Source organism: Melopsittacus undulatus, chromosome 17 (genome assembly GCF_012275295.1).
Source record: "Melopsittacus undulatus isolate bMelUnd1 chromosome 17, bMelUnd1.mat.Z, whole genome shotgun sequence".
Lineage (NCBI taxonomy): Eukaryota > Metazoa > Chordata > Aves > Psittaciformes > Psittaculidae > Melopsittacus > Melopsittacus undulatus.
The window spans coordinates 4840199-4852542 of record NC_047543.1 but is presented as its reverse complement, the minus strand read 5'-3'; the positions used below and the strand labels follow the sequence as shown (position 1 = coordinate 4852542).

The window sequence follows — 12344 nt, the reverse complement described above, 5'->3', positions numbered from 1 at the left end:
CCAGCATCATCCTGCACAAACAGCAGTTCCTGCTCCTGCCACCAGCACTGGGAGTGATCCATGCATCCTGCTCCCAGCATCATCCTGCACAAACAGCACTGGTGCCCTGCAAAGCAGCACAGGTCTCAGCACCGCAGATGGCTGCTGCCTACAGTCACACCCAGGCAGAGCAGCTCAGCTCTCCCAAGGGGAGGCTCCAACCTGCCTTCGTCACCACCAAGCAGAGGCAAAGCTTCCCTTGATCCTGGCTCTGCACACACACACGTAAGCAGATCTCTGCTGTGAAGGCAGGAGTTGGGGTATCCACCTGCGAGCAAAGGGAACACAACACGATGGTCCCTGACCCACACACGATGGTCCCTGACCCACACACGATGGTCCCTGACCCACACACACGTCTGTTCTCCCCATGAGCTGCATGGGAACCAAGAGCACCTTGTTAAACCCAGCCCATAGCTGGCAGGACTCCCCATCCGAGGTGTAACAAACACCTCCCTGCTTTGTTTCTGCAGGACCTGACAGCCTGGTTATGCACCTGAATGACAGCACCTGCCCGAGCAGCAGGTCTGCTGAGGACCTGCCAAGGGCTGGTACATCCCTAACACTGCTGGATAACACAGTTCCTGTGGGAGATGCTGCTCTAGAGCCAGGATCAGGTGGGCCAGAGCAGCACAAAGTCTGTCCTTGACCAGATTCTGATTGGAGAATGCCACCCTGCCAGTAAACTCAAAGGTCAGCTCTTATCTATGTATGATGTAAACACATCTTTGTTTCTTCTGCGTGTTCCTACTTGAATCCCAGAGGCTCTCGGTGACGTGGCTGCTACAGCAAGCACAGACTTACTGCAAGCACAGACTTACTGCAAGCACAGACTTACTGCAAGCACAGACTTACTGCAAGCACAGACTTACTGCAAGCACACAGACTTACTGCAAGCACAGACTTACTGCAAGCACACAGACTTACTGCAAGCACAGACTTACTGCAAGCACAGACTTACTGCAAGCACACAGACTTACTGCAAGCACAGACTCACTGCAAGCACAGACTTACTGCAAGCACACAGACTTACTGCAAGCACAGACTTACTGCAAGCACAGACTTACTGCAAGCACAGACTTACTGCAAGCACACAGACTTACTGCAAGCACAGACTTACTGCAAGCACAGACTCACTGCAAGCACAGACTTACTGCAAGCACAGACTTACTGCAAGCACACAGACTTACTGCAAGCACACACTTACTGCAAGCACAGACTTACTGCAAGCACACAGACTTACTGCAAGCACACAGACTTACTGCAAGCACAGACTCACTGCAAGCACACAGACTTACTGCAAGCACACAGACTTACTGCAAGCACACAGACTTACTGCAAGCACAGACTTACTGCAAGCACAGACTTACTGCAAGCACAGACTTACTGCAAGCACAGACTTACTGCAAGCACAGACTCACTGCAAGCACAGACTCACTGCAAGCACAGACTTACTGCAAGCACACAGACTTACTGCAAGCACAGACTCACTGCAAGCACAGACTTACTGCAAGCACACAGACTTACTGCAAGCACACAGACTTACTGCAAGCACACAGACTTACTGCAAGCACACACTTACTGCAAGCACAGACTTACTGCAAGCACACAGACTTACTGCAAGCACACAGACTTACTGCAAGCACAGACTCACTGCAAGCACAGACTTACTGCAAGCACAGACTTACTGCAAGCACACAGACTTACTGCAAGCACAGACTTACTGCAAGCACACAGACTCACTGCAAGCACAGACTCACTGCAAGCACAGACTCACTGCAAGCACAGACTTACTGCAAGCACAGACTTACTGCAAGCACAGACTTACTGCAAGCACACAGACTTACTGCAAGCACAGACTTACTGCAAGCACACAGACTTACTGCAAGCACAGACTTACTGCAAGCACACAGACTCACTGCAAGCACAGACTCACTGCAAGCACAGACTCACTGCAAGCACAGACTTACTGCAAGCACAGACTTACTGCAAGCACAGACTTACTGCAAGCACAGACTTACTGCAAGCACAGACTCACTGCAAGCACAGACTCACTGCAAGCACAGACTTACTGCAAGCACAGACTTACTGCAAGCACAGACTTACTGCAAGCACAGACTTACTGCAAGCACAGACTTACTGCAAGCACAGACTTACTGCAAGCACAGACTTACTGCAAGCACACAGACTTACTGCAAGCACAGACTTACTGCAAGCACAGACTTACTGCAAGCACACAGACTTACTGCAAGCACACAGACTTACTGCAAGCACACAGACTTACTGCAAGCACAGACTTACTGCAAGCACACAGACTTACTGCAAGCACACAGACTTACTGCAAGCACACAGACTTACTGCAAGCACAGACTTACTGCAAGCACACAGACTTACTGCAAGCACACAGACTTACTGCAAGCACACAGACTTACTGCAAGCACACAGACTTACTGCAAGCACACAGACTTACTGCAAGCACACAGACTTACTGCAAGCACAGACTCACTGCAAGCACAGACTCACTGCAAGCACAGACTTACTGCAAGCACAGACTTACTGCAAGCACACAGACTTACTGCAAGCACAGACTTACTGCAAGCACAGACTTACTGCAAGCACAGACTTACTGCAAGCACAGACTTACTGCAAGCACACAGACTTACTGCAAGCACAGACTTACTGCAAGCACAGACTTACTGCAAGCACACAGACTTACTGCAAGCACACAGACTTACTGCAAGCACACAGACTTACTGCAAGCACAGACTTACTGCAAGCACACAGACTTACTGCAAGCACACAGACTTACTGCAAGCACACAGACTTACTGCAAGCACAGACTTACTGCAAGCACACAGACTTACTGCAAGCACAGACTTACTGCAAGCACACAGACTTACTGCAAGCACAGACTTACTGCAAGCACAGACTTACTGCAAGCACAGACTTACTGCAAGCACAGACTTACTGCAAGCACACAGACTTACTGCAAGCACAGACTTACTGCAAGCACACAGACAAGACACACTTCTGGTGGCAGAACCCTTGCTGAAGATCTGCAAGCAGTTCCCTGGGGCAAGGCAGGGGCACCCAGTAGCAACACCCTGTTAAGGGATGGGGGATGACACAGAAGCTGTTACACTCATTACAATATCCATCTCACCCCCAAAAGTAAAACAATCAGGGTCAAAGTCTCTCTTCTAATAGATGAATTCAAAATCCCAGGCACACTTGAGCAACCCTACAAACAGCCTTCCCTGCCCCATGCTCCTGTCGCTGTCAAACAATGGTTCTGGACAATAAGCTGGCCCAAGGCAGCTTCCCAATGGAACAGGCAGCTCTTCCCCTTCCTGTCTCCTAGCACGACTTTGGAAAGGCTGATACTCAGATGCGCTCAGATGTTGTCCCAGCTCTTCAGGAGTTGCACTAACCAGCACAAAGGCACGTTCAGCCTCAGCTGCAGCAATGCCAGAGCTCATGAGACCCAATGTCAAAGCACTCGTGCCAGCAGGACAGTCAATGCTGGGAAGGGTAATCACTAAACACCCACAGGCATAAGCTTTAAACGAGGTTTGGTGGGCCTGGCCTAGATGCCAGCGTGGATACACACCAGCTTCTGGCCTTGCAGACAATAGGAGAATTGTGCTTTTTATGAGCTTTAAAACCTTTGGCTGCTGAAGAGGCTGGGTAAGGGCATGACTAACACAAAGGGCAGGAAAGCAGCAAGGAATTTCATGCATCACATCCCTGAATACCAAGCTTCCTCCTGGGATTAAGATGAGTGGCAAAGAGATTTCACTTTGCTAGACAACACGTGAGTGTCTGAAAGCCACAACATGGGAAACGTGCGATGGGTTTGGGCAGAATCTGAATCAAACGTCTCCTCTCATAACTATTACAATACTTACAGATGCAGTTTTACTCCTAATCCCAGCACTAAGTTTGCAGGTGTTGTAAACTGGGACTAAAGTTACTGAAGTCTCTTTTCCAGCGGCACAAGAACTCCTTCATGTCCAGCCAGCAGGAATCACATGCTCAGCTACCAGCTTCGCACTGGGTTAAAGCTGAGCTTGTGCCACGTTTAAGGCTTCACGTACAGAAATCCATCCTATGCTGACATCCCAAAACACCATGTAACAATCAGCTGGGATTTACTGTTCAGGAGCTCCAACATCTGTTTATCAGTGAGTGTGGGTCTGGGGGATGCTGAAGTTACCAAATACCCACCCTGCTCACTTCCACCTACCCAGTTCAGTGTAATCTATGTGGCACAGCACTCAACCAGCCTTTAACATTCCTTTGGACAACAGGCATCAAAATACACCCAGTTATCCCTTCCGAGCTCCAGACAGACCCGAACAGTGCAGGTACTACCAGAGTCCTGGTGATATTCCCAGACGTGACTGGAAACTGTCCCTGTTCCAAGCAGGACCCCTGTGACCACTGCTTTTTGTCAACCATAGCCAGGCTTCACAGACTGAGGTTTGAATTCAATAGGTCCATCAGGGTGGAAGAGCTCATCTACTGATGCAAGCAAGATCTGACACAGACTACACACAGAATACGGCCTTTTAAGAGATTTGTGCAAAGCACCATCATGTACACCCCTAGGGAAAACACTCAGGTTTGGGAGAACAGTTTCCCTTCTTCCTTGACCTGTCTCAAGACCTTTTGCCTTGACAAGGACCTTCCTCCTCCACACACAAACTAATACCTAATACTTAAGCAAACAGCATCTGGTTAATGACATAATTACGAGGCTGTTGTCATCACTTAATGCAACTCAAGACGAGAATTCCCAACAATAATTTCCCACATTCCAGAACACACTTCACACTTGGACCAAATCCTTTCAGGTACTTCATTTAACAACACAACATAATTCCCCAGTCACGACTATGGGATTCAGACTGGTCTGACTTCACATAACTGGTTTACAACAAAGATTCTCATGGTAAGAAAGCAAACATTTCATCTCAGGTCCAACACACCACTGAGAGAACCACCTGCAGTACTTCCCCTTGGTTCCTGCAGCATCACTCCACAGCCAGGACTTCCAGGACTTGCTGCTCCACAAGCAATAACCATGCATGAAGAATTCCATCTCCAACGTTGCACGTGCTGCAGATCACACCACTCTAGTTCTAACCATCACTTCTTTGAGCTAAGCCCATCAAAACAGAAGTGCTCCTATAAACCCCAGGTCTTCCATCTGCCACCTTTCACCTGGCTCTCCCCCCACCAGCGGTAAGCAAGGCACAAGTGGTACTTACAGTGGTACGTGGGGTTGTTCTGGGTCTGCTTTGGTCAGTTCCTCTTCCTCGACGTCAGACTCTCCCCCCGAGCTGCTCTCAGTGACATCCGAGTCAAACGCCTGCTCGCTGGACCTCAAGTTGGCCATCCCACTGGCCGTGAACCGCTCCAGCTCTTCCGATATGGAGTCACTCTTCAAGAAGCTGCTGAGGCCTTCGGAAGTCACTGTCTCGCTCGCAGCCTTCCTCAAGGCTGCCTCTGCTTTCCTGGTCAACATCAGCTGGCTCCGATGCCTCAGCGGGTCCAGAGCAGGCAGCTTGCTCAGAGTCTTCTCCAAGAAGCCACCCAACTGCTGCTGGATGTGCCTCTCGACCTGCTTTGCCTGCACCACCTGCAAGCGCTTCTGCAGGCGACGGGCACGGCTCTCGATGTCTGCCTGCCTCCGCAGCAATGCCCTCGTCCTCACCTCTGAGTCGAGGACACTGTGCTGACCGGCTGACAGAGATGCCTTCTGCTCCTCCAGCTTCATGCTCCCCATGTCAGAGTGAGCAGCAGCCCCTGGTAACCTCGTCTCTCCACTGCCCCCCTCGAGCAGCCACTGATGCTCCGTGGAATTGAGGGTAGGTTTGTTTGCAGGGCTATTATTGCTGAACGAAGCCGGGTGCTCTGCATCAAGGCTTCTATGTGGAAGAGTGCAATTGGTCAACCCGGCCTTCAAGTCCCCCAGTTGAGACCCTCCTGCGTTATAGTCAGCGCCCTGGAGGGCAGCCGAAGGAGGAGCACACTTCCCACCATTCAAAGAACTAGAGTTTTCATGGTCTGAATTGGTGCTTTTGGCCAATTTCTTGGCCAAGCCATTGACAGGCGCTTGCGGGAGAGGTGGCTGACTGTTAGTACTCATTGTTTTGAGATTCTCCAAAGTGAATTCCAACACCGGCTGCCTCCCCAACAGATCACTTGTTTTCAAGAAGGACTGAGATAAGAGAGAGTGAGATTTAAGGACTGTCTGCTTGTTGAAGACTCCTTGCAGCTTCAGAGGCTCTTTGGAAGGAACAGATGTTACATCCGAGCAGAGATAAGAGGCCACCAGCGGCTGCAGCTTGCCCAGCTCTTCCTTGGTAGGGTTGTTTCGGAAGTCTAGACTGGGATCCTCCGGAGCAAGGGCTTTCCTTTTGGTGCCGTTGGCAGCCAGGAGGATGTTGTTGGCGTTGCCGTTGCTCTCTACACTGCCAGGAGACAAGGTGGAGGACGGGGGAGCCAGCTTGAATCGGATGTGGTGAGCTTCAGCTGCTGCGTCAGTGAGAGCGGGCGCCATCGCAGCCATTCAGCACAGAGAGACGGGAAGTCCAGCCTCTCCCGGTGCCGAGGCCAGCTCCACTGCCTCCCACTGCCTCTCCCGAGGGCAGCCTGCACAAGGGAAGGGAAGAGAGAACCTTGGTTAGGCACTGCACCCATAGGAAATAAACCAAGCAAGACTCAGAACCGCAACGGGATGGATGGACAACACGCTCTCGGTTAAGCCATGTGCAGCACAGCATCCTCCCTTTGTGTCCCTTTGTGACCACCCTGTGCCCACCCGGGTACCAGGCAGCTGAGAACAGAAGCAATGTATGAGCTGGTCCTCAGGATCTCCTGCATCCTTCAGTGCACCCAGCGAGCACAGCAGCAGCATCCCAGGCCCTGGTTACATGTGCTCCTCAATGCCAGCAGCTCAGTAACTTCATCTCTAAGCTCCTTGAGCTATGGCTATAAAGCAGTTTTCACTGCTTCTACTGCCAGCTCAGGTGTGCTAAAAATGAGAAATCAGACCTATAGTAACAGAGACAGGGCTTGAGAGGAGCAAATCTCCATATGCTTAAACTCCCAGTGGCTATAAAGCCCCACTGCTTCCCTGGAGGCCTTGAACTTGAAGAAAGCAGTTACTCCTGGTGTATGTGAAACCTGCTTTCCCAGAAGCACATTTCAGAATAAGCCAGGTGATTTCCAACGTTAGCAATTCCCATTTCTCTTTCAAGAGCATGGATAAAGATTAACCCACACACACACTGTGACAGAGCAGTTCTACGCTCTGACTGTACTGGCAAAGCCATGGCTTAACTCAACTCCATCAAACAAGAGAAGCAACTGATGACCTTTCATTCATCTACACTGCAACCACTTCCCACCCACCTTTTTCTGGTCATTTAGTGGTAAAGAAAGTAGGTAAAAGACATGAAAAGACAGAGGCACTCTTTGTTTAAGGGTGTTCACAGAGCCCACAGCACAGGCTGTGCTACCAGTGCAACAGTCACCTTCTGCCTGTTGCTGCTGGGGTTATCCAGCATCTTCAGAAGCTATTCCAATGGCAATTTAAGAATGAACAGTTACCCTGATCTCTTGCCTGTCTTCTCATTTCACATACCTTTGCATCAGCTTGTTGTAGCTGTCAACACACCCCAATGGCCACATTCATACACCACTTTACAGGGAAAATGAGGATGAGCTAAAGTTTGAATATACTCAAAATGAGCAACATCTCACAGCCAGTTTCCTTTCCAGCATCATTCAGGGTCAGACCAAGGGGCTTCCCCACATCAGGGATCAGAGATGGACATCAGGGCTTCCCCTCAAACAGAAGCTCAAGGTTAGGTGTTCTCTTTGGTTCTCAGAGTATGCACACTGGTCTACAACTGGTCTTGCCAACCAGCTCCCTTGCTAAGCTCAGTTACATGACACAGAGGAAGAAGATGGTAAAGAAAGGATACACTCACAACGGAACTGAATCAAAACTATCAGTTGGAGCTGTTGTACCAGAAGAGGCAGGAGAGAGGTGGGACCAGACCTCAGAACCCCCTCTTCACAGAACCTGAGTGTGTTCTGTAACCAGCTGTACCCTCTCCTCCCTGAAAGAAGGATGCTGCGTGCCTAAAAACTGCCTGTTCCTTCCCGAAAATGGCTTCAAGTCACCATCTGGGTCCTCAAAATAAAACCCAAGAGGGAGGAGAGCAGAAAAAGGAACTTGCAGGGAACTGTCCACTTGTGGCTATGACACCCTTGGGAGAGGAGGGAGGAAGACTCAGCATAAAGGACTTCCCCCACTCCAGCCTCCTACCAAGCCCTTCACTAGGGACACGTGTGCCTGAATGACTGTTCCTAACGGGCACTCTCAGTTCTGCACCCACAGGCTGCTGTGTCTCCCAAAGGGGACTCAGGCTGCTCTGCAGCACCAGTGTAGGGTATGCAGAGCAGCCTCGGGAATGCCATACAGCAAAAACACCCAGGAAAACCTACAGCGGGCACTGAATGCAGGGATTCTGCATGGACATATATGCACTGCATCCACATAGGAGGCTGGGGAGTACCTGAGAGTTAGTCTGTAGGTCATCAGCATTGAGAGAAGCAGAAAACGGAAGCAGAACTTACTCACACTGCCTCTTGCTCCGGGTTAGCAAATGCACTGGAAACAGAAGAGCCTCCTCCTGAGCTCCCTGGCTCCCCTTTAGCTGGGTGGACAGCATCTAAAACACTTTGGAAGCCCAAAAACCCTCCCTTGAGAACAAGGCTTTGTTCCAGTAGCTTAAAGATGACCTCCAAAAGTTCTTGGGTGTGTTGTAGGGGTTTTAAGTCCTCAGAAGCTGTCTGTGTGCTACCCAGCACCAAATCCTCACGTTAGAGAATTGGATCTGTGCTCTGGATCACAGAGAACTGGATCTCTGCTCTTCCAAAGAACTCCTGGAAGAAGCATTAAGGAACACTTGTAAGGATGTTCCCTCCCTCTGTTTAGCAGTTTGGGTTGTTATTAAAGGCAGCCTACACTTCCCAGTCATTTCCTCCTAAGAGGGGATTCAAGGGGAGATGGTTAAGGTGTTTCTGAGGTGACCAGAGAAACAAGGAATAATGAAGAGGAAAGGCCATGGAAAAGAATGGGAAGGTCATTACAGGGACACAGCCTGAGGAGCTTTCAGAGCCTTCTGCAAACTGAGGGGAATTCCAAGAATCAGGCTGGATATGCTGGGACTAAACCATCCTGACAAGCTGGACCCAAACTGGTCTCACCCAGAACCATCCAACTGATGTGAGCACCCACAGGATCCTTTGTTGCACTGCTTCTCCACCAAGGAACTACAACTCCCAGCACTTAACCTACCATGTACATGACCAAGCAGCTTCTCCTGCTGGTAGCCAGAACACCTGGATCACCACTGCAGCTCCTCCAGCAGCCACAGCACCAGACCTCACTGGGGAAGCCCCAAAAGGAGCTGCTTCTGAAAGGCTAACGTGGGGTTTCCAAGCTCCACATCCACAAGCACCTCCTTGGTTTTCACTCTAAAACTAGAGCACTGCCAGAGCAGTTAGCATTAATTAACAGAGGCAAGATGAAAGGCTCTGGTGAGCAGGTAACAACAGGGTAACCGTAACTCACCCATCTTCCCAAGGAGTGCATGTGAGGCCACTCAAGGGAGGGAAGCCACCAGCCTACTCAGTGGCTTCACCCACAGCTCCACGTCAACGGCACCAACATCCACCCTCCCACTGCTTCTGGAACACAGGGAAGAGTGGGAACAAGGTCGAGGCGAGGATGGGATGTGAGCAGAGGCATGAGGAAGGTGCCCGGTCACACTATACCCCAGAGCAGCTATCGGGTCACAGCACCCCTGAAAACAATCCTTCCGTGTGCTGACTTATTCAAGACGCTCTGTTCTTCAAACCCAATTTCACAAGCACCATTGAAAGCAGAATTGGGTTTCCACGCACTGAGTTTGCACAAAACCTCGCAAAATAAGCCCAAAATGACCACGGGAAGGTTCTGCTCTCTGCAATCTCTGCTGACAAGGAGTTTCTTGGGGAGAAGTTGGGTATTTGTGCTCCCAGTGAGGTTCATAAGAGCAGGGGAGTTCTGGATCCTGGACATGGGAGATCAACAGAGGTGATGCTCTTCTCTCCCCACCCACCTGAATACTCACTTGTTTCTCTCCATACCTGCAGATCTGAGTCCTCCATGGCCACCCTCCTCAGGCCACTGAGCCCTGCACCCAACAGTGACATTACCTGTCTTCCATCCCTCCCTGCACCATTCACCTACCTGGCACCTTTATGTTCCCTGAATTACACTTCAAACCCCCAAACTCCTGCACCTACTGCCTGGTTTCATCCTGTGCCAAACCACACTGGGACTGCTCCTTATGGCTGCTGGGAGGCCTCCTTCCTTCCCCAGCTCTCCTCCCACGAGGCACTCACCTGGACCCACCTGAGCACATTCCCCTTTTCCTATGTCCTGCACAAGGAATGAAGACCCAAAAGGGTGAGCACGAGGACTTCAACACACACGGAAAGGACAAATACCCTCTGTGTTAGACACAAGGACTATAGGATCACCCACAAACTCCTTTACCTCCTGCCCTACCAACACACAGGGGTTGGGGAGGATGCCTACACAAAGGTGCTGTTGCAGCAGAAGCAAAGGCAAAGCCACCCTGAAGGAAGTGAACACTCTACCCATTCCCACTTCCCCTCTCCTTCCCCACCACGAACAGAGTGCAGCCAGTTCTTGAGTTCGTGTGGTTACAAACAGCTTTCAGATGAAAAATAAACCCCAAAAATACAAGAAAAACCCCAAACTTGCTAGAATAAAATCCCTACACACCTCATTTTGCAACTGAAATCTCTGCTTCTAACCTCAGCAGTCAGCATCACTCAGAACACAGGTACTCCACGCGCAAGCTAACACCCTGAGCCCTCAAAATGCTTTCCAGATCAAAAATGGGTATTTTTAATACTGATGAAAAAGGTGAAGAACATGCCCAAGAGCCACAGGTTTGCACAACAGATGCACAGGTACCTTCTACATGCATTAACATTGCAGATTCACATCCCATCTCTCTGGGAAAAGTAAGGATCTTACTGTTCAACACTTCCCAGCAATGGTACTTCTGCACTGGACCAAATCAGAGCTCTGCTTTCACAACCTCTGTTGCCAACCAGAAGCCCTCAAGATTCAACTAAGAGCTGCTGCTTCCACTCATTGTGTGACACGGTCAATGCCAAGGAGCATCATGAGGCTTCCTCCTTCTTCAAGCGGAGATCTTCTGCCTGTGAGTTCTCACTGGCTATAAATGACCCAAACCAAGTGCATGAGCTGAGACAGAGAAGGGTTTATCAGTCAGAAAGGAACACAACAGCCACAAAGGAAGATGTAACCATCATCTCCCCCATCAAAAGCCTGGAGAGTTGAATCATTAGAAGCAAGAATGCCTTCACCTGAGCAATGAGATAGAAACACCCAGTGCTGTTCAGTCCCTCTGCAGAACAGCTTCTGTTTCCAGTCACAAACAGAAACGTGGTTAAAACCCCCAATAATGGGACATTTGCATGTCAGAGACAGGGGAATGAAGACAAGAAGAGCTGTATTGTGCAATCCGGGTCTCCCCCGTCCAGCATCACAGAGATTTTGTTTTTCTTTCACATAATCTGGGCAAGGTGCCCAGGAAATATGAAAACCTGAACTGGGGACTCAGGGAGCAAACACCAGGGTTGCCTTTCCCCTTTACAGACCCGGTTTCCTCCACTGGCTGCAGTCACAGCAACCTTTGCTCACCAGCACAGCACTGGCACCACAACTTGTCACCCAGCCCCAACAAATGGCACCACCTCAATGCTTCCTAGTGTGAACCAAGTTACATGGACTGCCACGACAAAAGCCTCCTCGTGCCTTGTGCTCACCAGCCCCATCTGCAAGAGGAAGTAACAGAGGAGCAGAATGAAGTGTCTCCAGTCACCACCCAACCTGCTGGGGTCGTCTCCAGCTGGGTTTAAACCTTGTTTTGAATGGAGCTCACAGCACACAGGGGCTCAGCTTAGCACAGATCTCAGCTCTTACTGCTCCTTGGGTCTCAGAGGAGAATGAACCTACAAAGGCTGTTGTGGCAGCGACTAAAACCAAGACAACACAAGCTCCAGAGCAGAGATGCTCGTTTAACAGGTGATGTTCAATCACACATCACAGGTCCCCTTTACAGGCTGTCATTACAGCCTGGACCGGGTTTGCTGTTCCCCACTTGGGGGTAAGGCAACGT

The 12344-nt window shown here is 50.2% G+C and overlaps 1 protein-coding gene across 4 annotated transcripts in view; it reads right to left on the bottom strand.

Annotated features, from left to right (window-relative positions):
• Positions 1 to 12344, bottom strand: part of KANSL1 (KAT8 regulatory NSL complex subunit 1) — an 82777-nt gene that overhangs the window by 58318 nt on the left and 12115 nt on the right. For all 4 annotated transcript variants that reach the window (XM_034070155.1, XM_034070154.1, XM_034070156.1 and 1 more), the window contains exon 2: positions 5313 to 6699. In XM_034070155.1, coding sequence (XP_033926046.1) covers positions 5313 to 6616 — 1304 coding nt within the window. In that variant the 5' untranslated portion in view covers positions 6617 to 6699. The remainder of the gene's footprint in view (positions 1 to 5312; positions 6700 to 12344) is intronic.